Source organism: Bombus vosnesenskii, unplaced genomic scaffold (assembly GCF_011952255.1).
Source record: "Bombus vosnesenskii isolate JDL3184/JDL3185 unplaced genomic scaffold, Bvos_JDL3184-5_v1.1 scf7180000013294, whole genome shotgun sequence".
NCBI classification, from domain to species: Eukaryota; Metazoa; Arthropoda; class Insecta; order Hymenoptera; family Apidae; genus Bombus; species Bombus vosnesenskii.
Window position 1 is genome coordinate 152,936 of NW_022882945.1, and position 27,924 is coordinate 180,859.

The 27,924-nt window shown below is 28.1% G+C and overlaps 7 protein-coding genes across 15 annotated transcripts in view; 4 read left to right on the plus strand and 3 right to left on the minus strand.

The window, feature by feature from the left end:
* The window catches only part of LOC117232948 (delta-1-pyrroline-5-carboxylate dehydrogenase, mitochondrial), a 58,888-nt gene extending 57,633 nt beyond the window's left edge, over positions 1 to 1,255 (minus strand). For 2 of the 3 annotated variants that reach the window (XM_033492761.1, XM_033492760.1), the window contains exon 1: positions 1,014 to 1,255. In XM_033492761.1, coding sequence (XP_033348652.1) covers positions 1,014 to 1,057 — 44 coding nt within the window. In that variant the 5' untranslated portion in view covers positions 1,058 to 1,255. Of the gene's footprint in view, positions 1 to 681; positions 827 to 1,013 lie in introns of those variants that run through there. The other variant, XM_033492762.1, reaches the window with a different exon arrangement.
* A 1,301-nt stretch (positions 1,256 to 2,556) lies between these two features.
* On the minus strand, positions 2,557 to 6,104 carry LOC117232993 (pre-mRNA-processing factor 40 homolog A). 2 transcript variants are annotated; one of them, XM_033492822.1, is made up of 8 exons: positions 5,943 to 6,104; positions 5,393 to 5,621; positions 4,919 to 5,312; positions 4,381 to 4,818; positions 3,833 to 4,301; positions 3,125 to 3,760; positions 2,912 to 3,058; positions 2,557 to 2,825 (listed from the first exon to the last, which is right to left on the minus strand). In XM_033492822.1, the coding sequence occupies exons 1-8, from the start codon at positions 5,943 to 5,945 to the stop codon at positions 2,628 to 2,630; spliced, it is 2,514 nt and encodes an 837-aa protein (XP_033348713.1). In that variant the 5' UTR covers positions 5,946 to 6,104; the 3' UTR covers positions 2,557 to 2,627. The 2 variants fall into 2 exon arrangements, with proteins under 2 accessions (XP_033348713.1, XP_033348714.1); XM_033492823.1 differs by having other exon boundaries at positions 6,015 to 6,085.
* A 345-nt stretch (positions 6,105 to 6,449) lies between these two features.
* LOC117232978 (golgin subfamily A member 4-like) lies at positions 6,450 to 13,437 on the plus strand. 3 transcript variants are annotated; one of them, XM_033492801.1, is made up of 9 exons: positions 6,450 to 6,872; positions 7,082 to 7,169; positions 7,248 to 7,417; positions 7,513 to 7,854; positions 7,917 to 11,658; positions 11,935 to 12,251; positions 12,432 to 12,461; positions 12,592 to 12,894; positions 13,220 to 13,437. In XM_033492801.1, exons 1-9 carry the CDS (start codon positions 6,786 to 6,788, stop codon positions 13,241 to 13,243), a joined length of 5,103 nt encoding a protein of 1,700 aa, XP_033348692.1. In that variant the 5' UTR covers positions 6,450 to 6,785; the 3' UTR covers positions 13,244 to 13,437. The 3 variants fall into 3 exon arrangements, with proteins under 3 accessions (XP_033348692.1, XP_033348694.1, XP_033348693.1); XM_033492803.1 differs by having other exon boundaries at positions 7,323 to 7,417; XM_033492802.1 differs by lacking the exon at positions 12,432 to 12,461.
* Positions 13,438 to 13,784: 347 nt separating this feature from the next.
* Positions 13,785 to 15,636, minus strand: LOC117233034 (transmembrane protein 177). Of its 2 annotated transcripts, none has more exons than XM_033492911.1 (3): positions 15,504 to 15,636; positions 14,710 to 14,837; positions 13,785 to 14,642 (listed from the first exon to the last, which is right to left on the minus strand). In XM_033492911.1, the coding sequence occupies exons 2-3, from the start codon at positions 14,811 to 14,813 to the stop codon at positions 13,844 to 13,846; spliced, it is 903 nt and encodes a 300-aa protein (XP_033348802.1). In that variant the 5' UTR covers positions 14,814 to 14,837; positions 15,504 to 15,636; the 3' UTR covers positions 13,785 to 13,843. The 2 variants fall into 2 exon arrangements, with proteins under 2 accessions (XP_033348802.1, XP_033348803.1); XM_033492912.1 differs by lacking the exon at positions 15,504 to 15,636 and adding an exon at positions 15,145 to 15,294.
* Positions 15,556 to 18,215, plus strand: LOC117233037. The gene is made up of 5 exons (XM_033492915.1): positions 15,556 to 16,018; positions 16,698 to 16,973; positions 17,109 to 17,457; positions 17,546 to 17,930; positions 18,001 to 18,215. Exons 1-5 carry the CDS (start codon positions 15,590 to 15,592, stop codon positions 18,188 to 18,190), a joined length of 1,629 nt encoding a protein of 542 aa, XP_033348806.1. The 5' UTR covers positions 15,556 to 15,589; the 3' UTR covers positions 18,191 to 18,215.
* Positions 18,216 to 18,795: 580 nt separating this feature from the next.
* On the plus strand, positions 18,796 to 25,279 carry LOC117233032 (pre-mRNA-splicing regulator female-lethal(2)D). Of its 3 annotated transcripts, none has more exons than XM_033492903.1 (6): positions 18,796 to 19,209; positions 20,213 to 20,573; positions 22,784 to 22,908; positions 23,005 to 23,183; positions 23,269 to 23,423; positions 23,505 to 25,279. In XM_033492903.1, exons 2-6 carry the CDS (start codon positions 20,342 to 20,344, stop codon positions 24,221 to 24,223), a joined length of 1,410 nt encoding a protein of 469 aa, XP_033348794.1. In that variant the 5' UTR covers positions 18,796 to 19,209; positions 20,213 to 20,341; the 3' UTR covers positions 24,224 to 25,279. The 3 variants fall into 3 exon arrangements, with proteins under 3 accessions (XP_033348794.1, XP_033348795.1, XP_033348796.1); XM_033492904.1 differs by lacking the exon at positions 18,796 to 19,209 and adding an exon at positions 19,617 to 19,766; XM_033492905.1 differs by lacking the exons at positions 18,796 to 19,209; positions 20,213 to 20,573 and adding an exon at positions 21,539 to 21,944.
* A 380-nt stretch (positions 25,280 to 25,659) lies between these two features.
* On the plus strand, positions 25,660 to 27,653 carry LOC117233036 (superoxide dismutase [Mn], mitochondrial). The gene is made up of 3 exons (XM_033492914.1): positions 25,660 to 25,894; positions 26,772 to 27,061; positions 27,141 to 27,653. Exons 1-3 carry the CDS (start codon positions 25,857 to 25,859, stop codon positions 27,467 to 27,469), a joined length of 657 nt encoding a protein of 218 aa, XP_033348805.1. The 5' UTR covers positions 25,660 to 25,856; the 3' UTR covers positions 27,470 to 27,653.
* The last annotated feature ends 271 nt before the right edge of the window (positions 27,654 to 27,924 follow it).

Consider the following 27,924-nt stretch of genomic DNA (forward strand, 5'->3'; position numbering starts at 1 on the left):
TACATGACATACATTGTGTGTAAAATTTTGAATTCAAACAAATCGGAAAGAAATAGTTGTAATCTAAAAAATGTTACGTATCAATAAGCGAATATTGGCGCTACCGCATAAAATTTTGCTGTGTATTTTATACATTTACAAACGTCCGTTATAGCAGATGTTACCATCTGCTCTATCCATATGTATTGGTCTGTAAAAATATGTTTCAAGGGCGCTCACATATATACAATGAATAAAAATATTATTTCAAAGTAATGTTAACACGTAATCTGATTATCTCAAAGTATGAATATTTATGAATAATTTTATAAGAATCATTCAACAAAGCAAATTAAAATCGAAAAACGTACATATATATATATATGCATTTCGCAATATATTTAATATATATATATATACACAAGTGATATGACACGTTCATATATAATAAATATAATAAAGTTCATGCTTCCTACACGCATCCTCGTACCTATGTTCACATTTACAGTCAATACTACAAATCTGGCTATTATTAAATTTTACAAATATGTTCTATATATTATAATATAGGTTTACAAAAAAAGCGCAAGAGTAATGCATTAAAATGGACATTGAAAAGTGACCCGCAAAAATAATTAAATAGAAAAAAATACAAAAATACATTGACGAAAGTATGATAGTCGGTAAACTACCAAAAAACACCTTTCACGTCCATATTATAGTGGAAAATTCCGATGGAGCCCACAAAGTAGTCTATCCTTTCCGTAGACGAAGAGGTATGTGAACAGAGAAGTTTAGACAAAGAAAATGAATCAGAGGACCAATAACACACCAATGAGCTGACATCTACATATAAACGCGCCCCTTCGTTTATGATCGTTATTACATAGTATGTGTGTTAATGCGCGAAAGTAATCAATATATCATAGTGGGATTTAACATATCTGATAAAATACACAAGACACAGAATACGAAAGCTTTAGTTTTGTTTATACGTGTAATTTTAGTTAGTAATTTCGCGTTTGGCTACTCACTTTTGACTGTTAATTATTAACGCTTGACGGCAAAGACTCAACATTGTCTTTTTTTGGTTCTTTTGATTTATATTCCCTTTAGAACTTTTTACATGAACACCTTCACGTTCGTCGTAAAATTTTGCAAAGGTATGAATAAACCTATCTCTCTATAATCACTGTAAAGACTGATTAGGATGCTGAACTGTCGAAACTACGAAACTCGACAGTGGCAACCATCGAGCAAATAGTGAGCCAAACCTCCCCCCATGTATACCCCACCCTCCATCAATTCGACTATGAAACAGGGCCGTAATAAGATTCCGAAAAGTAGGGCGTTGGTTAATTCTTGAATAAAAATATGTATAACAGCAAAAATAGGTAAATATACAATTATAGATTAATTGTCATTTATAAGATATTTTATCCGAAAAGATATTTCATAAAATTTGTAACAGATTATTTAATACATAAAGTATTGAAAGAATCGTCAAATATTTCGGTATTAAAATGTCGAAATATAAAATATTATTAACTCTCTATTAATAACTGTAAATATCGAGAAAAAAACAATTTGGACTATTTTGATCCTGCTTAAGAAGATATATTTGGATTCATATTTAAATTAATCTATTAATATCTATCTATCTATCTATCTATATATATATATATAATTATTTTATTACATTATATAGATATTATACAGATATAAATAGATTAATTTAAATATGAATCCAAATATACCTCCTTAAGCAGGATCAAGATAGTCCAAATTATTTTTTTCTCGATATTTATAGTTATTAATAGATAGCTAATAATATTTTTATTATATACATTATAATAATGTAATAAAATAATTATGTATATGTATATATGGATATAGATATTAATAGATTAATTTAAATATGAATCCAAATATACCTCCTTAAGCAGGATCAAAATAGTCCAAAATAATTATATATATATATATATATATAATTATTTTATTACATTCATTTGGTTTACATCTTGTTTCTTTTTTATGGAATATAGTATAGTATCAATACAAAGTAACATCAATGAAATTGATGAAATTTAAACAAAATGTAAACCAAATGAATGTAATAAAATATTTTCATTGTTACTATATATTGTTTCCGAAACAATTTTATTAATGTATACTTTATCAAATGCACAAAGATAGATACAAGGTCTTAAGGCAATGTATTAAAAAATTTAATTTTCAAAAAATATATAATCAAAATGTTCACTTCGGGTACATATACTTTTATAGATTTATGATTTATTGTATATCATAGGATTCTCTATCTGATCATACTTTGTTTGTTCTTTTTGTCTACTATGAATTATAAAGAAATTTTATCAATATATATAATATATATATATATAATATATATAATATATATAATATATATAATATATATATTATATATATATTATATAGTATATAATTATATAGTATATATGTATATATATATTATATATTATATATATATAGATTATATATATATATATTATATATATATATATATATATAATAAAGAAATAAATGAATAATTCAACATGTACAAATCACGTTTAATTTAATATTGCAATTATCTAAAATTACAGATGTTATTAGCAAGCAGACTTTTTTCAATTGTCTTCTTGCTGCATTTGTAATTCACGTAATAGTTGTGCCCTTTGTTTTTCCAACTCATCCTCTGAAAGTTCATGATGTTCAGCATTTTCAGTAACAGACCCTTCACTATGTGCAGAAGGTCTTCTATGTTTTTCTTCCTTTCGTTTTCTTTCTGGTGATTCTTCAGAAGACGGAAGTCTCGAATGTGATCGCTACACCAACCATGTGCAATTATTAAACTTAAATCTAAACAAACTTAGAAAATTGTTAATTATATTGCAATATTAATTGAACTTACGGAATGACTACGACCTCTCTTCTTTTTACTCTTCTTCTTTTTTGATTTTCTAGTATCAGACTCGGAACTATCCGATTTGCTAGGAACACTTGGTGATCTTGATTTATGTCTTTTTTTCTTCAAACCTTTATCACTACCTTCAGACTCCTAATATAGAATAAAACGATTGTTTAAAATAAATATTTAGACTCTAAAATTGTATAATATACTTACACTATGTGATCGCGACCGTGACTTCCGTTTCACCTTTTTTGTTTTCTTTTTTTTACTTCTAATGTGATGATGACTACAGCTTTCTTCAAGTTCATGTTGATATTCCTTGAAAATTCTAACTCTCTCGCTTTCTAATGTTATTGCTTTAAAATCTGGTTCTTCTTCAATCTTACTTCTTACATCATCCCACGTCATTTGATAATCAACATTAAGAGTTTTTAGTAAATTTTTAAAGCCAGTTTCTAATTTCTTAAACTTTCTGGTTTCTTCCTTTACACGTTCTTTCTCTCGGGCTTCAGCTTTTTCAAGTAATAAATTGTACGTTAATTTTACATTGCCCGCATCTAATGTTGCAGATTTTCGATCCTCACATACGACTGTAGCAAACTCTTCAAAAGTAGTATTAACTTGCACTTCAAAATTTTTATCTTTCAGAATTTCTCTGATAATTTTCTTTTCGTCATGAAATCTAGATTTCAAATCTTCGACGTAAAATTTAAACAAATCTAGTGGAGTTGATCCGGATTGTCCAAGCATAGCTGAAAATCTTAAATCAGCAGATAACATTGGGTAAAGTTCTACCCACAATGACATGGATGTTAATTTTCCTTGTTCATGAAGCTCATCCAACAAACTCTGTGAAATAATTGTTCTTATTGAAAACATTAGTAAAAGTGATATAAAATTTCATAATTTTGTAAAACTTACTATAAATGCGTCTCTGTTCTTTCGTTCTTGTCTTTTTCTACGTTTTTTCTCGTGTTCTTTCTCTTCTTCTTCATCCTTTTCTAGTTGACGTATATGATTTTCAAAAACAAGTAATGCATCCTCTTTATCCATTTCTAGTAAGTCTGCATCTTCTGCAAAAGCTGCGTGTTGTAAAAGTAATGCTTGTGCTTCTTGCCAAGTAGTTCTATATGTAACATCAGTCATAGTATCTAAAACTTGAGCTAGTCTTTTAGTATTTCTCTTTTTTAACTGTTTTGCTTCTTCTTTTTCACGTTTGGCTAAATTGAAAATAACATCCTCATAAATATCCCGGCGATCTGAATCACCAACAGCCCTCCACACTTCCAAATTACCAAACATTTCTTCACATTTATAATACTTTGTTGTACTTGTCATTCTATCATTTTCTAATAAAAATTGTTCTAAATCTTCCTTAGCTTTCTTCAATCTGTTTGAAATGACATCTGTTTTTATATTTTTTATTTAAAATGTGCTAGTTTTATATAATATTACACAATGATACTTACCTTAATCTTTCTTGCTCACGTTCTTCTTTAAGTTTCTGTGTCTTATATGCGTTGAATGCTTGTTTACGTTCATTTAATTTTTTCATTTGTGGATATCTAGGATCACTTTGGATTAATTTCACTGCCTGTTCCCATGTAGCATTTGATGGAACATCTCTTTCTCTTAACAATTCTTTAAATGCTTCAATTGCTTCCTTCTTATCTTTAAATTGCATTTTTGGTTCAGGAGTACTGGTACGACTATCATTTGCTGATCCTTTTGCAGAATTGCTATCTTCATCTGGCTTTGCAGGTGGAGTAGGAATGTTTATTGCTGCAAGAGTTGCAGCCATGGCTTGTTCAATTGCAGATTTTCCACCTGGTTCTGGTGTACTAGTTTGAGATGTATTCGCAATTGCAACATTTGGAGATAAATGTTGAATACCTGCAGGAACTATACTGAAAAGGCAAAATATTGATAATTACATTTACAACCTTAAAGCTTCTTTATCATATGTATGTACATATGTGAATTATAATAAATATAATTTTTACTAACGTATTCGTAGCACTTGCAACAACTGCTGCAGCTGCAGCTGCAGCCTCTTCAGCTGCGATTCTTGCTTTTAGTTCTTCTAGCTCTGTAGGAATAGTCCACCTAGATTCCTTAGTTGTCACATTATGATAATATACTTTTCCATTCTCTGATTTATATTCTTTCCAAGGGCATTGTGATAAAAGCAATTCACTGGGTGTTTTTAGCTCATCTGGTTTCTCCCACAAAGATTGTTTTGTAGCACTATTATAATAATACGTCCTTCCATCAGGAGCTTTATGTTCAGTCCAATCAGTCTTTTTTTCTGTTGTTGCAATAGGTTGAACACCTGATGTGGCTTCACTTGCTATAGGTGCAGGTGGAGGAATACCTGGTGCCGTTATTTGAGGAGGTGCAGCTAAAATATAAATGATATTTAAATAAAGCACATTACTTATAAAAAATGAAAAATATCCTTTAATCAAAAAAGGTATTAACCTATGACTCCAGCATCAGGTGGGGGAGCAGCAGTAATTGGAAAACTAAAACCTGGTGGAGGTATAGAAAACTGTGGAGGCATTATACCGGGTGGACCAGGTGGTAAACTGGGAGGAGGTATAAAAGGTGCAGTAGGCATAATAGGTGGTACAAAAGTGGAAGCAATATTTGGAGTCGCTGGTGGAAACCCTGGTACCGCAGTAGGTGGAGGTATACTATCATTTGAAGCCTGTAACATAATATTATGTACAAGTTAAACTTACAAATAATTAAATTAAATGTTTCTATATATAGAATCACACACATGTGTAATACATTATAAAAAATTATTTTCTAAATTTATTCTCAGAAGATTTAATTTAAGTGTACTTTTCTCAAATATTATCAAAACAAAATAGAAAAAAAATTAAAATTTTGAGTATGTAAATTAAATTATAAAAATTCTCTTTAAAGATAGTTTAATAAATAAGTATAAACTTATTAACTACAGAACTAATATGTAAGGTTATTAGTCACTTATTCATTCATTTTACGTTCAATAATACCATACCATTTCCTACAGAATGAAAATGTTTTCCTTTTAAATCAAATCATTGAAAGTAGAATTATTGTAATTCCTTACAAATTAAATGATATAAGCAACAGTATTCTATTTCACATGTAAACTATATCACGTTGTATTTATACTCAACCAATGCGTGAAAGTAACTAGATTTTATGTATATGATGATTATAAGAAATGAGTGAACATTATATAGATTAAAAGTTGGTATATAAAGCTACGCTAAAATAAGACAATTATATTAATGTTTTAATCCAATATTTCGTTTCAATTTATATTTCAAATTTCTAAAAATATTATAAGAAACTGAAATATTTTTTGATAAATAACTATATGATCACCCTATAGTATATTATATTTCAATTCTAATTGAAATAATTTTTATTTCCGATTATATTTATTTATTTATTTATTCCTTCTAATTAATTACTTAGAAGAATTATATGCATCGAAAGAAATAAAATTGTATACAATACACAAAAATCATATAATGAACCAGTTTATCTACGTTCATTCAAAAATAGTTTCAGATCAATCTACTATTATCAACATCAATGGCAATAACTGTGCTACGTATACATAGTTCTCACGTGAAAGTTTTAATATTGCAGTAAAAATATATTATATCAAAGGATTAAATATCGTGTTTGATAATCAATGATTTGCATATTTTCTGAAATTATTTTCTCAAACAATGTAGGATAATGCTTGTACTTGTGTTTAAATTTTGACGTTTGTCTTCGATCCCAACCTAATTTTGATGTAAATAAAAATCTATGGAAATTTATATAATTTAATAAAAAACTACAATATCATACAAATTTTGTCAAAATGTTTAAAAAATTTAAAGATAAACTCGCGGAAGAAATGAAACAATCGCCTGCCAGATTACAGGCAAGCATGCAACAACTAGCACAGGTTTGACGTTTTATATAAAATTAAGACATAAATTATGTATTTTGTAGTCTGCTTAATAAAATAAAATTGTTGTGTACTTATAAAAAAATTATTACTTTTACAAAAATACATTTGTCATATCTGATGATTAAATATATGTTGATTTACTAATATAATTGAAATAAAATTTAAATATCTATCTTATATATTAATAACTTGGTTTAATTTAGGCGGTAGTATCTCCTGCTTTGTCTAACAGTTCAGTACAAGAATTATCTGTATCTAATGACAATTTTAGTTTAACGGAAGAAGGAGATGGTAAGCCTTTCTTTTTTTATATATCGCTTTATTACTTTAAATTAAGAAGAATTTAAGTATAAAAGTGATTATTTACAGAAACTCCCAAAAATAGTCCTGCAAAACATGGTTTTCAAAATGTAGATTTAATGTCACCTACGTCAAATTCTATAGGTGTTTCAAGAAGATCATCAGTTAGCAGTATTACTAGTGATACTTCATCTCTTTTTCCAATTTATGAAAGTCCTGCTAATTTGTATCATTTACAGGTATTACAGAACATTTATCATCAAGAGATATAATATTTTTAAAAAATTATTAATATTTGAATGTAATTAACTGTCCATTTTCATTTCCTTTTTAGTCTGATATGGATCAATCTGCTAGTGAGATAGATGAAAATATAAATCCACAATTAGATAAAATTTCAAAAGATCAAATATATTCAGCATATCGGAAAGTGCAAGCAAAATACCACAAATATCGTGGAAGATATACAGATTTAGCAACACATTATAAAGAATTGGAAAGGGTAAAAGGCAAATTAGAATCAGTCTTAGTAGAAACCCAAGATAAAGTATTAAGAAGAATAGCTGACTTAAAAGAACAGTGTCAGTTAGAACAACAGGCCAAAGCTCATTTGGAAGAAGCATTGAGAAATGACATTGAAGAAAAAGATCACATAATAAATACATTAAATACAAAGGTAATATTAAAAAATTTACTATTATTGTATTATATCAGATTTTAATGTTATATGCATTGCAGATTAAACTTTTACAAACAACTGGACCAAACTTAGAATCTACTTTACCAGATACTACTAATGATAAAGGAAATTTAAAAGATAATCTCATTGACCTAAGTACTGGATCGTCAATTAGTTCTGAAGAAAATACTTTGGTAGTGGAAAATACACAATTAAAAGATAAACTAAAGAAATTGGAAAATGTTGTTTTGAAGTATAAAGAATCTTTGAAACGAAATAAAGAAAAATTTTCTGAAATATTAACAGAAAAAAATATATTAGAATCTCAGTATGAAACATTAAAAAATTCCTATACAGAAAAGGAAAAGGAGTTAAGTTATGCATCTACAGAAATTAAAAGTTTAACAGATCAAATGATTATTTTAAAAAAACGCGAGGAAGAGTCTGTAATATCCTTAGCTGAAAATAAACTTTCAATACACAGAGAATTAGAAGATAAAGAAGAACAAATCAAAAAGCTACAATTGGATTTGAAGCATGTGACAGAATCCAAAGAGAATCTAAGTGGAATTGTTAATAAATATAAAGCTGAAGTGGAAGAACTAAAATTATCACATAGTACTCAAAATTCAGATTCAGAAAAAAAAGAAATTGTACAAGATATAACAAATGAAAAATCAGAAGCTTTAAAACCAGTACAGCAAGAAATGCAGCAATTATTAAATGATCTAGATGAAAAAATGGACTCAAAACATCATGGAGAAGATTGTAATAAAGAAAACATAGAAAAAACTACAAAAGTGCATGATACTGAAATATATCAAAATATAAAGTCTAAATTAAATGAAAAGGAAATTGAACTTCAAGAGACAAAAAATAAATTAGAAGAATTGCAAAAGATTACTAAAGAATATCAAATACATAAAGAAGAACTATATATGGAATTTTCAAATTACAAATTAAAATACACAGAGCTTCAAAATGAACAAAATGCACATAAAATTGTTGCTGAAGAAAAAAGGAAAGAAGCAGAAGCAACAATTGAAAAATTACAAGCTACCATACAAAGTCTTGATAAAGAATTAGAAAATATGAGAAATGCTCTAATTGATAGAGATAAAGTATGTGAAAATTACAATGCTAAAGTTAATGAATATAAAACAATGCTTGAAAACATGAAAGAAAGATTATTGAGTCAGGAAGCGGAAATGAAAATTCTTAAAGAAAAAGTACAAGACAATACAGAGATAATTACATTGAACAATGAGTTAGAAATTAAAAATAACGAGTTATTAGGAGTATGCACACAACTTCAATCCTGTAAATCTACTATCTCCGATCTTAAAAATAGACTTCAAACAGATAGTTCTAATATTACTTCACTTCACGAAGAGAAAAATAATTTAATTAAAAATATTTTAAATTATAAAATTTCTACTAAAAAATTAAAGGAAGATAACATCTATATTAAAAGCAATACAGTGAAATGCTTCATGGAGATCAACAATGAAATTTCTGTCTTAAAGAATGGATTTGATGCTTTTCTAAAAGCGAATAATATTATTCAGAATAGTGTAAATGTGCAAATTAAAAATTTCCAAACTAAATTACAGGAATTTGAAGAACTTAAACAAAAATATAATCAATTACGAACCGAATTAAAAGATACTATATATCTTAAATCTAATTTGGAAATAAGTTTGGAAAATTATAACAAACAACTAAATGAGATGTCCATGAAATTGGAGCAACAATGCGAAGTTGATACAAAAAATCGTAAACTTATAGCTGAGATAGATAATCTCAATTTCAAATTATATGACTTACGAAATTTACCTGAACAAGTGAAATTATTAATGATAGAATCTAAATCTTTGCAGGAAGAACTTAACAATGTTAATGATATGAATCAATTACTTTCAAATGAAATATCTGATTTGAAAGTACAACTTGAAGAAGCAAATAGTAACACAAAAAAATTACAGGAATTAGAACAGAAATATGTAGAAGCAACAAAAATTGCTACGTTACTAAAATCTGAAAACCTTAATTCCAATAAATTAGAAGAAAAAATAAACACTTTAGAATCAGAAATAAAAATTTTAAATGAAAATTTGTCTGAAAAAGATAAAAAAATAAATACCTTAAACGAAGAATTAGGAACTAAAGAAAGTTTTTTAGTTGATTTAAAAGTCAAAAATGAAAAATATGAAAATGAAATCATTGAGCTTACAAAGTCAAATGAAACTCTACAGCAAAAAGTACAAACAAAAATCCAGCAATTAACGAAGTTAAAAACTATTAAACAAAAACAAGATGCCACTATTCAAAAATTAAATGACGAAATTAATGAAGTAAAAACTTTAAATGCACAATTATTAGAACAGTTAAAAACATCGGAAAATGAAGTAAATATATTAAAATCTGAAAACTGTCAAATAGTAACATTAAAAGATAATAATGCAGCAATCATTACTGAATTAGAAAAGCTAAAATTAATTCATAATGAAACTAATTTGGAAAATAAGAATCTAAAAGATAAGCAAAACGAATTTCTGAAACATAATCAAGAATTAAATGAATCTAATGAAAACTTAAAACAAAAGGTTGTAAATTATGACAAACACAATCAACAATTACTAACTGAAAATACACAATTAGGAAAAGAAATTGAATCATATAAAAATCGGTTAAATGAAAGTATATTATTAAATACGGAATTACAGTTTAACAATCAGGAACTGAATTTCCAACTTAAAGAATTAACTTCATCTAAGAAAAAAGTAGAAGAAATTGAAGAACATCTTACAAAGGAAAATGCAAGTTTACATAATGAAGTAGATAAATTAAATTTATTGTTAGAGAATAATATTAACATGGAAGAAAAGAATAAAGAACTACTAATGAATTTAGAACTTTTGGACAAGGAAGTTGCAAGATTAAAAAATATTGAAGAGGAAATTAATAGCTTAAAATTAGAAATAAATAGCTTAAATAAAGCAAAAAGTGATTTAGAAAAAAAGGAATTACAAAACAGTGAATTAATTACTGAAAATTTATCTTTAAAAAGTAGAATTATAGAATTAGAAAATACAAATACGAAATTTCAATCTTATGTAAATAATTTAGAATCTAAGGTTTCCAGTTTAGATCAAATAGAATGTAAGAATATTGAATTAAAAAATGAAGTTGATACATTAAAATCTACAAATATGGAATTATTATCTCAAATAAAGAATAAAGATGTAGTAGAAGAACAATTAACAACGGAAGTATATGAATTAAAACTTATAGTAGATGAAAAAGTAGCAGAGTTAAAATTACTAGATACTAAAAATATGGAATTGTTGAAAGAAATTGAAAGGTTAAAATCTTCATCAGTAGAAGAGGAAGTAGCAATAGAAACAAACAAATCAACAACTACTGTTGAAGATTTTAAAAAATTACAAAATGAAATAAAGGTTCTTAGAGAAACAAATACTGCACTAAATGAAAAAGTAAAAAGTATAAGTAGTAGTGAAATAGTACATGAGTTTTCTACTAAAAATAATGACAAATTGGAAGAAGAAAATAAAAAATTAGAAGCACAACTAGATGAAGCATTAATAACATTCCAAGCAAAAGAACTGGAAATGCATTTCGTTAGTAATGAATTAAAAAATCAAGTAGATACTTTGAAGCAAGAATTAAAAACAAACGAGGAGGAGCAAAGCATGAGATTAAAACAACTAGTTAAGGAATTTCAAGCACAGTTACATGATAAGGAAGAAGAGTTACATGCTGCATTAGAAAGACGATTCGGTAAATTAGAATTCTTCTTATAATATTGTTTCCATTTTACATATATTTATGCATATTTATATATATTTATATATATTTAACAGAGATGATATTTCGGCTTGTAATAACAGATTATATATACCGATACGGTGTTATCATCTCGTCGAGATTGTTTTTAAATTAACGAACCCCAACCCATATGCAAAGTGAAAAAATCACCTTGTATATGATGATAATAAATATACAAAAATATTATAGTAATATATTGTAAATATATTATTACATTTCCCTGTTTAGATCGTCAGCAAAATTATGAATCAAATCTTATTCAACAATATAAAGAGCAATTAAAAGATTTCCAAGTAGAATTAACAGCCAAATCTGAGCAAATTGAGAATCTAATTTTAGAAAATAAAAATTTAATGTCACAAAAAGCAAAAGATATAAACCAGTTAGTGGAAAAAATTACAATAATGAAGAAAGAACATGCAGATGAAATTAAAGAAATAGAAAAAAAATGGAAATCAATTGTGCAACAGAAAACTGACAAGTTGGAAGCAAAACACGAAGAAGAGATTAATGAATTAACACAGGAATGGCGAAATGAAAGAAGGGTTGGTTACAACAAAATTATAAAAAATAGTAATACCTCATAATTTACAAAATGATGTTTTATTTTATATTTCTTTTTTTATTTACTTTTAAGATTTTGTTATATTTATATTACTTATTTTAATTTCATGTAATTATTTTTTCATTTTTTATAATTTTATTTATACTTTTGTCTCTTTCAGCCTGATATGCAAACTGATTTAATTAACAAGGTAAAGTTCTTTCAAATTTGTAAACACACCAATTTTACTCATTGCAATTTTATCATTATTTTTTAACATAAACATAAAAATAAGCAGTATAAGTAAAATAGAATTTACTAATTTTTATTAATTTACTTAGGAATTAGAGAGCACTTCACGAGTTGCAATGGCAGCTGTACAATCAAATACTGGTTCTTTTCACACTCTTCAACAAACCCTAACAGCACAGAGGCGAGAATTAGCTGAACTTAGAAAATTAATGAAGTTGAGGCATGATACACTAGAAGATTCAACAGAGATTGAATATCTTAGAAACATTTTATTTGAATACATGATGGGAAGAGAAACAATGGTGCTTGCTAGAGTGATCGCTGCAGTTGTCAAATTTGATCAAGAACAAACAGCAAAAGTACTTAAGAAAGAAGAAGATAAAATGACACTGGTAAAAAGTTTTTAAATTTTTTGAAAGAATATTTATATTTTTAATTAATATTTATTTAATTAATGTTTGAAAAACATTGATAAGTTATTTAAGATAACTTATCAATGTTTTCCAAACATTAATTAATGACATTAACATAACATTAACATTAATGACATTAATTTATAACACATAAAAAGCAAATACCTGTTAATAAACAGAAATAAAATTAGCTTTTTTCGAATGTTTTATTTATTTTGATATATATTACAACTTAACTTTTATTATATGTATTCCATATATTAAAAGTGTTTCTACTTTAAATCTTAATTTTTTGATGTTTCAGCTTGGTTCTCTAGGTCTCACATAGTGCAAAATTCTGTATATTTAAAAATTGTGTAAGTACTTTTGTATATTAGATTGTAAGTATCTTGTATTTATTTATGGAATATGTATTTTAAAAAGATGACCATTATTCTGCCAATATATGATATATAATATGTAGAAAATACATACTGTAAAAAGCTTGACACAATTTACAGGTAAAAACAATTTTAGATGTGATTACCTTGCTTCCTAATATATATAAATATTCTATGATAGAAAAATTATAAATATTAGCTGTTCATCTATAAGCATGCCACTTTTATAACCGTTTATAAATTTATTAATAGAATAAACATTTACTGTTATAAAGTTGTCACAGATGTATTTGCTTTCTTGTAATTTTTTATATAACGAAGTGTAAAATTGTTAACATTATATATGTTATAAATAGTTTAACTTGAAAAATTAAATTTCATTTCATATAGATAAGTATTTTAAAAATAATATTTCTATTGTATATAAATTATGTAATTAATATATACTAATAAATAAAGTTAATTTAGAATGGAAGTACTATTAACTCTGAATTTGTCATTAATTTTATTATGATTGTTTTATTTACATAAAATCATACAAATACATACTACACTAATTGTGACTGAATATTTTGCATTTTTTGTTTAAAATAATCTATTTGTTCAGATATTGGAATGTTTTTTTGAGTAAACCAAGTAATCTGATTTCCAACAGGTGTATACATATATCTACCCTTACTTCCCAATAGTACTCTCAAGGCCCTATTTTTCTGTGATAATTTTTCATAATATTCCACACCACCTTGAATATATTTATCACCACATTTAGATATTATTTCATTGACTTCTGTCTCTCTATAATAATCTAATGCATTATTTGTTAATAAGGTAAAAATTAAAGTTCCAATTGCAGCAATACTCATACATAAAGCATTTTTACCCCTTTGCTGTTTGGTAACTTTTAATTTTGAATGAAGTAACTCATAAGCTCCCATTCCTATTATTGCATCTGCCAATATATTCACACCTTTAATTATTGGATCAAAAGTTGCGACTTTTAAAATTTGTTGAGCTATAGCAAATTTTTGGGCATTTTCTGAGAGTACTAAAGACTTATGAAATTCCTCGGTAGCTTCTGCATCCCATTGAAGTGGTGCATATTGAATGGATATGTTTCCATTATTTATATGACTAATATCATTATATTCAAAATTCACTGGAATTCCAACTAAGCCACCATACTTTGAGTACGTTGATCCAGCATGAAACATTTCTATATCATGAACGTTAAAAAATTTAATACGTTCTTCTGGTATCATTGGTCTATATACTAGATTTACATCATCTAGTGCTTCTTTAAGTCTTCTTTCAATACCTTTTCGTATTGGTAATTCATTATTCTCAAAGCTATTTATAAAATTTTAAAATTGCTTTATAAAATTCTTAATATCTCCTCACACTTTTTTATACTTACTCATATCTGGCTCTAATTTTCCTATATTGTTGCAATAAGAAAGTTTGTGGAAATAATTGTACGGCTACAGCACCAGCTGCCAAAGTAATTCTCACAAGTGTCATTGTAAAAGCACTTTTTTACAAATTCTGAAATAAAGAAGATGAGATAAATAATGATTTACAATAAAGAAATATAACAAAATGAATCGAGATAAATGATAATTTATAGAGGTCAATAAAAAGACATTCATAGTTCCACTTATTTTATTTGTATCTAACTATAACCTAAAAATATGAAACACAATATAGTAACATATTAATTGACATTATAATTAAATATCTATAAAATCTGCAATATAACTTTCATGCTATTAAAATAATTCAAATACAGTTTGAATTACATTGTTACCAAATAATGTTCATGTAACAATGTAAACAAAAATTAAATACCCACATAAAGTATGTATTTTACGGATTATATATACGATTATTCTATTACATCATCAAACAGATACTATGTATACTAAATAAATATTTATAATTTATACAGTGTTAGCCTATATATATTTTTTATGTACCATTAAATAATTAAGCTCTAATTCAATACTACATTTACATGATATTTAAAAAAAAAATGTATATTATATATCATATATTATAATTTATTTGCGATAAGATTAAATCTATATAGATATTTGAAATTTGTATATATTTTCGTTTATCGTTATCCGTATCATTTTGAATGTTTATAATCCAATAGCAAGGACTGTTATATGTTTAATACTAGTATATGTACGTAGGTTCATTACTAACACTTTCGGTTGCCGGTAAAAAAAAATTTAAACATAAATCCCGAGAACAGTTTGTTTCTTGTGACACTCAGTTTACAAGTTCTCAGGATGGATACCAGTACGTGTGTTCCTAACAGTCAAAATGCTCCTCAATCTAGTGCACAACGAAAGTTTTATCAGTGGGTACTCAAATGGATAACTGGTGTACATGCGCATGCTGACTGGAACAATGAGGAAATGCGCGACATTCGACATTCAACAAAACCGGACGTAGCAACGTTAGCCAGTTTTTTACAAGCGATCGGATTTAAACTACTCTCGTTTGAAAGGGACAATGATTCACATGCCTCAGGAAAGAATGATAATAATGTTGAAACACCTGATCAAGGAGTTCTTAGAGTTGCACTCGAATGCGATAGTTCCAACATGAGGGCAGTGTTAGAATTAGGAGGAGTCATATGTAAATGTCCCAATTCTGATCACATTAAGGACGCGTCCTTTTGGACTATTAGTGGTACCGGACCTGTTGGAAGCACCGTATGCAAAAATTAATAATTTCTTTCATAATTTCTATTAAACCTGACTTTATCTAAGTATTAAAGTGAAATTATGCTGAGCTGTTACTGAGGTGATCGCGCGAATTCAAAAATTTAAATTTGTATTAATTTTAGCATTTACATCGTTTATCATTTGGAGTTTATTGACTTCCAACATTTACAAACTTGGGGAGGGGCAATAAATAATGTAAAATGTATCGAAATGCTTAAATTGAGAGCTTCTCAGTCACGTGAACTTGGGTTTTATGAAAGCATTAATAGTTAAAATAAATTATCTAATGCTTATAGCGTTTAATATTATATTTGAGATGGAATAATTTTTATTTTACATGTAGTAATATTTCTAAATTTAAGCATCATTTACTACGTATGTAAATAGCTCAAGTAACTAAATAATGTATAACTTGCGCAAATGAAAGTAAAGATATACCTCTATTATGCAATTTAATATTTATCTGAAATACGACAACGTCCAAAACTGAAATTTGACAATTTGATAGCAAAACATTAATAAATATATCGAGTATATCGATTTAAACATATCTTCTTTATTTTCCTCAGAAAAAAATTAGTACAAGTTTACGATTTTAGCTAACAATCATGAAAAGTACAGTAAGAAGTGTACAGTAAGAATATTTTAATATTGTATTTATTTTCAGGACAATATATCACAAAAAATCGAAGAAACTGGTAGTACTTTATTACCTCCTTTACCAAAAGATGTTGTTAAACTTTTGCGTGATGTATCATATAAACTATTCGACACAATCGTATGCGAACCGGATGTCAATCGATATATGGACATTTTAAACGCTTCACAAACAAGTAATACGTCTTGTAAAACCGCGCAGAATAATTTAACAGGAGACATTGGAGTTACGCGAAGTCATACAGAACCGGAAATGTTTCTTCGTACAGATGATATGAGTTTAAAAGTGGGTACTTCATTTATATAATATTGTACTATTATAATATAATTTATATAATATTTATATAATATTATATAATATAAAAATAATACTGATATTTTTATTATTTATACTTTAACTAATTTGATTACGCATTGTTAGTGTGTTCCTGAGAAGAAAAGTAGGAGTGTAAATTCCGACCCATCTGCAAGTCGTGTTATGTCTCCAATACAATCAGTTAAACCTGTTTTACAACGTCAGAAAACATGGGACATCGAAACCGAAAGTTCAAACGAAGAACCACGGCCGTCACCTCCAAAGCTTACTAGTTCTCCCTCTGTAGTTTCTGAATTATCCAATTCCTTAGGGCAAATTTCTTTACAGAGCGAAATTGAAAATCCTAGGATTGTAACTGCATATGTTTTAGGGGCATATCAAAACTTAGAAAAGGCTCTTAAGGTGTTACTGATGAAGAAACCAGAGATTGCGAATGATACTTCTCTTATTCAAGGCAATTATCTTATTTAGATAGATGAATATTATTTGAAAATAGTAATATTCTACTGGAAATTATTAAGATCTGTTTATCTTCATAATAGATGACAGTGCATCCGTAAGATCAGCACCTGCTATTATTCTTAGTCCCTATAAATCAAATCGATCAAGTACATGTACAATCAACAAATCTTTATCAAAATCGACGAATGAACAACAGACGCGAGCAAACGCATATTTGACGTTAACGCCGAGAGCACGTCGTAGTATCGAACCAATGCTTCCTAAATCTACGACACGAAGGAACTTAAAACCTGAGCAAGAAAATGTAAAACCGACGCTTCGTCGCAGTAGCTTTCACATTCCTTCGACTGCTAATTCTAATATCTCGTTGTTAAAATCTTCGGATACAGGACAAAAATTTTTGGCGAGTAAAAAGTACAGCACAAGTAAAACAAATCTCACGATCAATTCCGACCTGTCGAACAGGTATAATTGAATCTTATTAATTAATATTATATATGTAAATGTTTAAATTAAGCTATTCCTAAAATTGCAGAGGTTTATCGACAACAAAAAAGGTTGTATCTTCAGAACAACAGGCATCACCAAACTTGGGAGCACTTAATACACCGAATACTCGTATGTCAATGATTAAACCACCTACAAAAGTCTCAAAAACAATACCCATTAAAGTGAAATCAATGAAATCTACTATCAAGATGAGTCCAGGAATATTGAAGAAATAAAAAGCTAATCTTTTAAAGCGATAAATTATTATTTTTATCTTCATTTATAGTATTTAATTAATAAGCATAATTTAACTTTACGTTTATTACGTCATTTTAAACGGAGATTTACCCAGGTATTTTACTGTTATAGTATTTAATTATTTTGTAATGCCTAAAAAAATATATATGTTATTTCAAATAATTAATAGATTTCATTCTTAAAAAAAGAATTCGTACTCCCTATACAGACTGATAGTTATCGGAAGTTCGTATTATTGTACGTTTTGAAAATGGCGGGCTTAACATGCCATCTTGAAATGTTTTAGATCAGTTAGAACTTCGCAGTAATGTAGTTAGTGTTGTGAAATTTATGATTCGATATTCGAGATATATTTTACTATGTTATGCTTAATATGACTATAAATTAATAAACCATAACATCAATACCAAATAATTACAGGAAACATATAAAGAAGTTGTGACCATTTTGATTGGTGATAATTTTTTTAAATATTGTTTTTTTTTAATTTTGATATTCTTTATATTGTATTTATTCGAAAACATTTGGTACATTTCTATATCAGCACTTGTATTTGGACAATTATGATTGGAGCATGCGCCTGACATTCGTTTCTTAGGCACTCGTGATGTCGGCAGTAATCATTGTTCGTGATTAGTTACATTACTGTGTTAGCCTGTAGTGGCATGGTTTTCAAGTATTTACGCGATACGTGTATCATGTGCTCATATTGATGTTGTATTTGGAATGCGCGGTACATTGAGACAAGTCCTGTATATCACATTTATTCCATTCGTCAATTGATCAATTGAAGAACTCACTAACGAAAGCTTGCTTATAACAGACTACGAAATTACATTTGTATACACACATATATATATATACATATACAGGTATATATGTATATACATGTACGTGGATATACACATACATGGTGTCGTGTTTCATCGTTTCACGTTATACCGAATACTGGATACAAACATTTTTCAATGGAATGATAGGCGTGTCACTATACCAGGTATGTGAAGTGAACAAGAATCATGTTATATCGTTAGATAATATTACATAGTAATAAGTTCATGACGATCTATGTTAGAAAAGTGTTATAATTGTTAAAGTTGTATCAAACATCTGGACGGCTATGTGATTATAAGTGCACTGTTTTACAGAAATATTTTTAAATCTTTTTTATAATTCATATATGCAAGTAATTTCAATGACCTTCGAAAGAAGATAAATTATAAATTTGTAATCTTATATCGCGAAATTCTCGTTCATGGCAGACATGTCGACATAATGGCGTCAATGTTCCCTTCAACTATAGATAACTGGATCCTACATTCCCTACCTTGCATGTCGCAATAAAACATTAAACGTGCCACGTGACCTTCTTCAATCACGCGGTATGTTCTAAAAGCCGGGTCCGAACCTGCGCCCTGAAAAAGTTTTATCCTAGTACATGACAAGTGCATGTAATATCTATGAAAATGAAGTAGTAAATATAACGCGTATGTGTATAGTACTGTCGTACAAGTTTACAATTATAGTTCCAATAATACATAGTAACTCTGCATTGTATGTATATGTTTTTTCGATGCTATATTAGATATTAATACGCTATTCAAAAATAAATTAAAAATTGTAATTTAAAGAGTTTGTAAATATAACTCTATAGATAATTTATTATCTACAACAAGATTCTTGTATTTTATTTTACTATTTAATGTATTGTAACTATATAACCTTAGTTATAAGAATATGTTCTAGAATATACCATATACTATCTATTGATATTACATTATAGAAATTTTAAAAATGTATTAAAAATTAATAATGGTTGTTAAATAACAATAAATATATTTGTAGTAATAATGATATTATTGTAAATGTAGAACAGTAAGACAGTCAACTTACAGGCAATAAAATTACAATTTAGCATACTATTAAAGTTTATATAATTGTTAAATTTATTTATGTTATATACATATGTTATACTGAAAAAATATTTTTATTTTTTTCAGACAAATGTGTGCTAGCACTAATAGCATATCATCAACGCACTCGTTGCAGTTAAACAGTTAAAGAAGAAGAGGCAGAGTTCGAAACAGACTTACAGGCCTGGGTGTGGTTTTAATAACTTCTAATATAAAATGGCAGAAGAGTGTAACGATGTTAAGTCTGCCGGTCCATCTTCACCAAGAAGTCCACAGAATAATAGTATGGGAGGAAAACCAAGCAGTCCTCATTCTCCTAGACAACCAAGGCGTATGAAGCTAACACAGCAACAATTGGACAGCATGACAAAGGACGAGCTAGCAGCCAAGTGGCATGAACAGGACTTGTATGTGGAGTGTCTAGAGGCCCAGGCGGCAGCCCAGGAAGGTACTGAGATCACTTGAGTGAGACCACCTCACTCACCACATTTCTTAAGCGAATTTATGAATGCCAGAACACAACGGTCTCTTGTATGAGACAAGACTCTTATAGGGACGCTAAGATTAGGGATTAAGCATATTATTAGTACTGTGCTTAGGATAATAATAATGCTAAGTTTTTATAAATCCTAAAGTCGAAAAAATTTTGAATAAATAAGTATCGTAATAAGATAGATAAAATTCTTAACATCTCTTACGACATCGACAAACAAATTACAATTGTAGAAAATTTATGTATTCATATGAAACACTAGATAGATCAATTGGGTAATAGACTTTAGATAAAGGCTAGTGATACAGTAATATTGTAATATTTTGAAAACTACATTTGTGATGTGTAGTGCGGACAATTAAATTAATGCCAATATGTACAGTGTTCGAAATTTTTTTGGTGAGCAGAAGTGATGTGACAGTCATATACACTGCATGTACAGAAAATCTAATACAATATTATGCATGTATGCATAATTTTATCATCTGGTGTCAAGTTGCGCTGCTATTGATATTAAAAGTCACTTAATGCTAAAAGCAAAGTGTATGTCAAAAAAAGTGATATTGTGTGACAAGAAGAGATGAAAAGGTTTTTTCGAATGTGTTCACTATGAATCATTTCTTTCACTGTAATAAACACACATAGCTTACTTTTGGTATGAGCTCTTAAGTGATCGTGCAGTGTGCCACGTATAATTCTACAGTGTAGTAAAACACACTGCCAGAAGCAGGACAGTGCGTGTGTGTTTGTGTGTACATTGGATATCGAGTTTCCACTTTGCGAGGATTGAATGAAATACAACATCCTCGCTGGCTCTGAATATACCACTCAGAAGAGTAAAAACAGAGGCCCTATGTCATCCTTTGGCCCACAAAACTCTGTGCCAGGGATGCGTGAACCTAAGTCTTGGTGAAGTACGAAACCTTTAATTGATGCAGTTATGATCTGAAATTCCAGCTGCTTTTTCCAATCCTAACAATTCTTATCCCAATCTACAATCTTTAATATCATCTTATATATAGATACGTCTGATAAAACTGAACAATTTTAATTATGTTCCTAGACAAACATCCCTGTCTATTCCCATTATGAACGCAATTCATGCATGCATTTGTACCTGCACCATAACTTCCTGATGTCCAAGTACCAATCTGAAAAAAATACAATCCTGATCAAATAAGGCCGGGAGGTCATCTTGTGACAACATCTGTGTCTGCAACAAGTAGTCTATCTATTTTCATGGAAGAAAAGTAACGTCCACTCTTGGTCTCGGTGGAAGCACAGAGAATCTCACAAATGGCACGATGCAACGACTCCAAACTCAAAGTATGCGCTAATTAAAAATGTCAGTTGTCAGGCAATCAATGTCACATACATATGAAAACATATTTTGTTTATGCGCACTTAGGGCAAAACAGTATGTAGTAGATTTTCACCACTATGCTTTCTTTCACCAAAGATATACAGATATGAAATGTCAAAAGAGACTGTACAGAATACTCTGTACCATTATATTATATGCATATATATTTTAAGGTTTTTAGCTCTCTATGTGTCTCATAAATTTATATGACTTACCAAATTATTACCAGAGATGGAGAAAATAATCAAAAAGAATATTATAAAATAATCCCCAACTCTAGTTATGAAAATATAATTTTATTCAAAGTGTATGAATAAAAATTATACATCATAAAGATATAGGTAAAATTATGAAAGACATGGAAATACATCTTTTTTCATATTGTATTTTAAATTAAATAAATGTTAATATAGCTTTCTCTTTAAATTTGTATTATCAATTAATAACTTCTTTAATGATTTTTATATTTGAAATGTATTTGAAGTATAGTATTTTTATATCTAATTGAAATAAAGTTGAAAAAATCATAACCTTTTAAAATATAATAAAAAATGTACATTACATGATATATATATATATATATATATATATATATATATATATATTGTGTGAATATATATTGTGTGTATATATATTATATTACCCATTATATTACATATTATATATATATATATATGCTCATACTCTGTTTAATTTTAAAATGATTATATAATAAACATAAAACAAATTGACGAAACACATAGATAGCTTTAAACAGTGAAGTCTTAATTAAAAGAGGAAATGATATAATTTTTTTTTGTAGGTGAGCTATCCTCATTGAGGGACTCTGAAAGCAAGTACAGACAGCAACATGCAGAAGCATCTCATAGAGAGAAGATTTTAGTCAGGAGACTTGCTTCTAAAGAACAAGAATTACAAGAATATATTGTATGTAGATTTTACATTTTTTAATAGAAGAAATATAGAACTAATTAAACAATTTCATAGCACATAACTCTTCTTCTTCTTTCCTCTCTCTTTTAGAGTCAAATTGCTGAAATGAAAGCTGCTCATGCTCCATCTGCTGTGGCTTTAAGATCTGCTTTGTTAGATCCAGCTGTTAATATTTTAATTCAAAAATTAAGGCAAGAACTTGTTACAACTAAAGCTAAATTAGAGGACACCCAGAACGAACTTAGTGCCTGGAAATTTACACCAGATAGGTAAATAATAATTTACGTCTTTTGATAAAACTAAATAACAAATTTGTATTTCCAATGACACTCTGTATATTTTTTTTGTCTATAGCAATACAGGTAAAAGACTAATGGCAAAATGCAGATTGTTATATCAAGAAAATGAAGAATTAGGTCGCATGATTGCTAGTGGACGAATTGCTAAGTTGGAGGGAGATCTTGCTCTTCAAAGAAGTTTCAGTGAAGAAATGAAGAAATCACAATCAGGTATTATTTTTGTTATGGATATTTTTTTAATATGTTATAGATCAAAGTAGCTAATATCTTTTGGTAATGTCTATGTTACAGAGTTGGATGAATTCTTGCAAGACTTGGACGAGGATGTTGAAGGAATGCAGAGCACAATTTACTTCTTACAACAGGAGCTACGTAAAGCTCGCGAATCAGTTACATTGTTACAGCAAGAAAATGCAGCGTTGAAAGCAAATTCAAGCGAAAATAATTTAACGAATGGTTTGTCACCTCACACACCACCAATAAAGAAGGAAGAATCCGAAGAAAATTCAATTTCAGAAACAAAGACTTCAAAATCAATGGAAGATAGTGATGTGTGCAAAGGTGCTAGGACTCCACCGTTATCATCGCAGCGATCGCCACAGTGTGAGTTTTCTAATACTGAAAGAACAGAACGGGTCGAACGAAAACCTAATCAAGCAGATCATAATGACGAAAGCTCAAGTGATTCGGCTGCTTTGATCATTAAAGTAGAGAATGAGGAATTAAGTGATAGGGAAGAAGAACATGAAGAAAATCGAAATAATAAGAGGATACTAAGGAGCAAAAGTCATAATAGAAATAACAATAAAACTAATGGGGAAGAGGTGCTAACTAGAATAACTAGGGGTAGGGATAGGACCAAAAGGGACAAAAGTGCACCAGGTAGTGACGACGAAAGGACATATAAAAAAAAGAGAAGAGAGAGTATCCTTTCTCTTGATTATAATGAAGCTGACGATGACGCGTTAGTTCTAACTAATGGTGAGACTCTTCAAAGCGATCCAGAATGAACAGTTTTCTAGAACGATTTTATATACATAACACTTGTTATATATGAACAAAGCTTAGCGTGACTTAATACCTAACATAAGTTGAATCTAATATTTTATATTTAAGAATAATATGGAGACATATTATGATAAATATTATTTCTGATGGTTTTGTAATTTTTCATAACGTGTATCCGTAAATATATCTTTTATTTCAATTGTTTTAAAGTCACGTTAATGCCAAGATAACAGCACTTGATTACGTATGATTATATCTTCACAAAAATAACGTGGCATTGGAATAAAGGGGTAGATAGTTAAAACTATTTTTTCTTTCGCAATAAAATCGCATTAAATTTTCTAATAAGTATTCGTTATTACGAACAAATGCTTCAACGTTTTTAAATGGCTTTTTGTAAATTCGTTAAAACATTGATAGTAGCTTCTCTTGTTAGATTTTGCAGAGCAATCATAAAAAATATAAATAACAATAGAATAATAATCAGGGCTATGCCTTTTTTATTATGTAAATACACAAATGTTAATATCTGGTACACAACGACGCACATACATAGATTTATACACGATTGTGTGCGCAATAATTTGTATGTATGTATCGTTTTTTTCATTGTGAGACACGCGTGTCAACATTCGTTATTCATGCATAAAATATGCTTTTACTTGTGTATAATAAAATTGAGGTCTATTTGTTAGATTTATTGAATACCTGTAAATTATATGAAATATTAAACGATATTAATTTCAGTAAAACGTGCAACTGATCTTGTAGATCACAGAACATCACAGTTGCATATTTTTTATTTTTCTTGAGGACAAATATACAAAATATTTACATTGCTATTTTATACTATCTTGTATAAAAGCACATATTTTTTATCGTATTTCTTACATAAATATTTTGCTTTCTAATTCATTTGTAATTTTGGTATGTAATGTTCAGTTTGGATTTTGAATAGGTATATCTATTGTATTTGGAGTATAATTTTTGGAAACTTATCTCTAATTAAAATATAATTTGTGGAGAATTCAATTCAAATATATCTATAACAAAAACGATTATTATTGTATAATATGTAATTTACCAATTAAAGATTACCTTTCAACACAAAAATAATTATTTATGATAATCGTAAAGTGAAACGTCATTTCTTTTATTCATCAACTTCTACAGTTATGAAAATTGGAAATTAAAAACATTTAATTGAAATAAAATTGAAACCACAAAGCCTGTAGCCTTGTAACACAAAAGTTGTATTTGTTCCTAATTTTATACGAAATATTTTTAAATAATTAATATAAACTTCGAGAAGATGTAATGTTCATCAAAATGAAAAAAATATTTTCTAAAGGTTAGTCATTTTTTAATTATAATATTATATCATCTAAATATGTAGATATTGTCTAATTAGGGGAAAATTAGTAATGTGGTTACTATCAGTGGAAAAAACTTGTGACGTAATATCTGATATTCGTATAGCTGGTAGTGGTAGTAGAGTTCGAGCCATTCCCGGCATACTCCGGCATTAAGATTTTTGCAACTATTGCGGCGAGTCTGCGATCAACGGTTACTTCTGCACTTCACATTTTCTGATATTAATTTATATAAACAAGTTGATTCGTCACAGTTTCAATAATGTTCGCAGCAAGACGTGCTCTGTTTTCCAACACAATGTAAGTCTATCTTACTTTTTATTTATAATTGACATTCGCATAGTTGATATTATATAATTTCTAACCTGTCATTCTTTCTACTTTTTGTCATTAGTATTAGACATTTTATTCGTAAGAATTGCGTTTATTGATATTGTATATATACATAATTGTATAAAAGATTAACATTTGTACTTTAAAATATAATTACGAAAACAGTATCAAAATTTGGAATGAACTATATTTAATATAAATTGATTTCTTTTCATTTAATTAAATATATAATTTATACATGGTCATTTATATAATTTAAGTTCCAAATTGAAATTTATTTTACAATAATTAATAGTTAAATGACAAATTATCACTGATATTCAGCCATATGTATTGGATGCATCTATCAAATTTAAAAATATTGAACCAAATTACAAAAGGCAAATGTATATTTTAAAAAGATATTTAGACATATTGTCAAAGTGCTGAAATTAACTGTATATACAAAAAATCAATATCAATTTGGTTTGACCTTTGGCATGTAGATACATGTTAGATAAATACTTTGTCAATGTGATATATAAATATCATTATATTTGTAGTCCATATACATCATACATGTATAAAGTAAATTTTATTTGAATTTGAAATGTAAAAAATAAAAAGAATATACATGATAAAAAATAATAACAAAAAATAAACAACATATGACAAGATAATATTCATATTATCAGTGAAAACAAAGTTGATATTTTGTAGATATGATATTTTTAAACATAAAAGTTAAGTATATAATCTATACTCTATTTTTTTTAACTAATACATATTATTCTTAACTTTACAATATATATTATGCAAATTTCTAGATAAAATAAAAATTCTATTATGTATCTTTCACTTTTAGCAAAGACACATTTGTGAGAACAAAACATTCACTACCTGAATTACCCTATGATTACAAGGCTTTGGAACCTATCATCTGTGCTGAAATTATGCAACTTCATCATTCAAAGCATCATGCGACATATGTTAACAATTTAAATGTTGCCGAAGAGAAAATGAAAGAAGCTGTCGCTAAAGGTGATGTTAATACGCAAATTGCATTGGGTCCAGCTATTAAATTCAATGGAGGAGGTCACTTAAATCACTCAATTTTCTGGTGTAATCTTTCACCAAATGGCGGTAAACCAGATGGTAAATATTGTTTTACTACACGAGATAGATATTCTGTAATAAAATCAAATATAAATTAATCAAATATCTTTTCTTTCAGCTGCACTCCTCAAACAGATTGAGAAGGATTTTGGTAGTATGGAAGAGATGAAAAAACGGTTATCTGAGAGTACTGTTGCAATCCAAGGTTCTGGTTGGGGTTGGCTTGGATATTGTCCAAAAGCAAAATCTTTAAGGATAGCTACTTGCGCTAACCAAGATCCTCTCCAAGCTACAACTGGTCTGATACCACTTTTTGGTATCGATGTTTGGGAACATGCGTACTATTTACAATATAAGAATGTTCGACCTGATTACGTTAAAGCTATCTTCGACATAGTGAACTGGAATGACGTGAATAGCCGTTACAACAATGCTCAGAAATGTTAGAGAGTGAAGGAAAATATGATAGTGACTAAAATGATTTTTACATAGTATGAACCTTTTCCGAGAATCAATTTCGTATTCTCTCTCTTCTTGTTTGTCTTCAGAAGACATTTATGATTTTATATAAACCTGTTTCATATATATTGTACACATATAATAATAAATGGTAATGAAATTTGCCAGAGAAGTTATTGTTGGTTTAAAATCAGATAAAAGAAATATCTTACTAGTTATATTATTTCATAAAGATTATTTTTCTTTCTTAAAAATATAAAATATATTTCCAAATGTTAAACCGATATTCTTAAATTAATAAAAGAATCATCTTTTACACATCAAGAACGATTTGAAAAACTTTCGCGCTCAAATCGAAGCGCGCTATTTAAGTTATCATATATCGATAACCATCGCGGTCATTTCCGTTTTCATCTGGCATAATATCAATGGGCAGTGTGAAT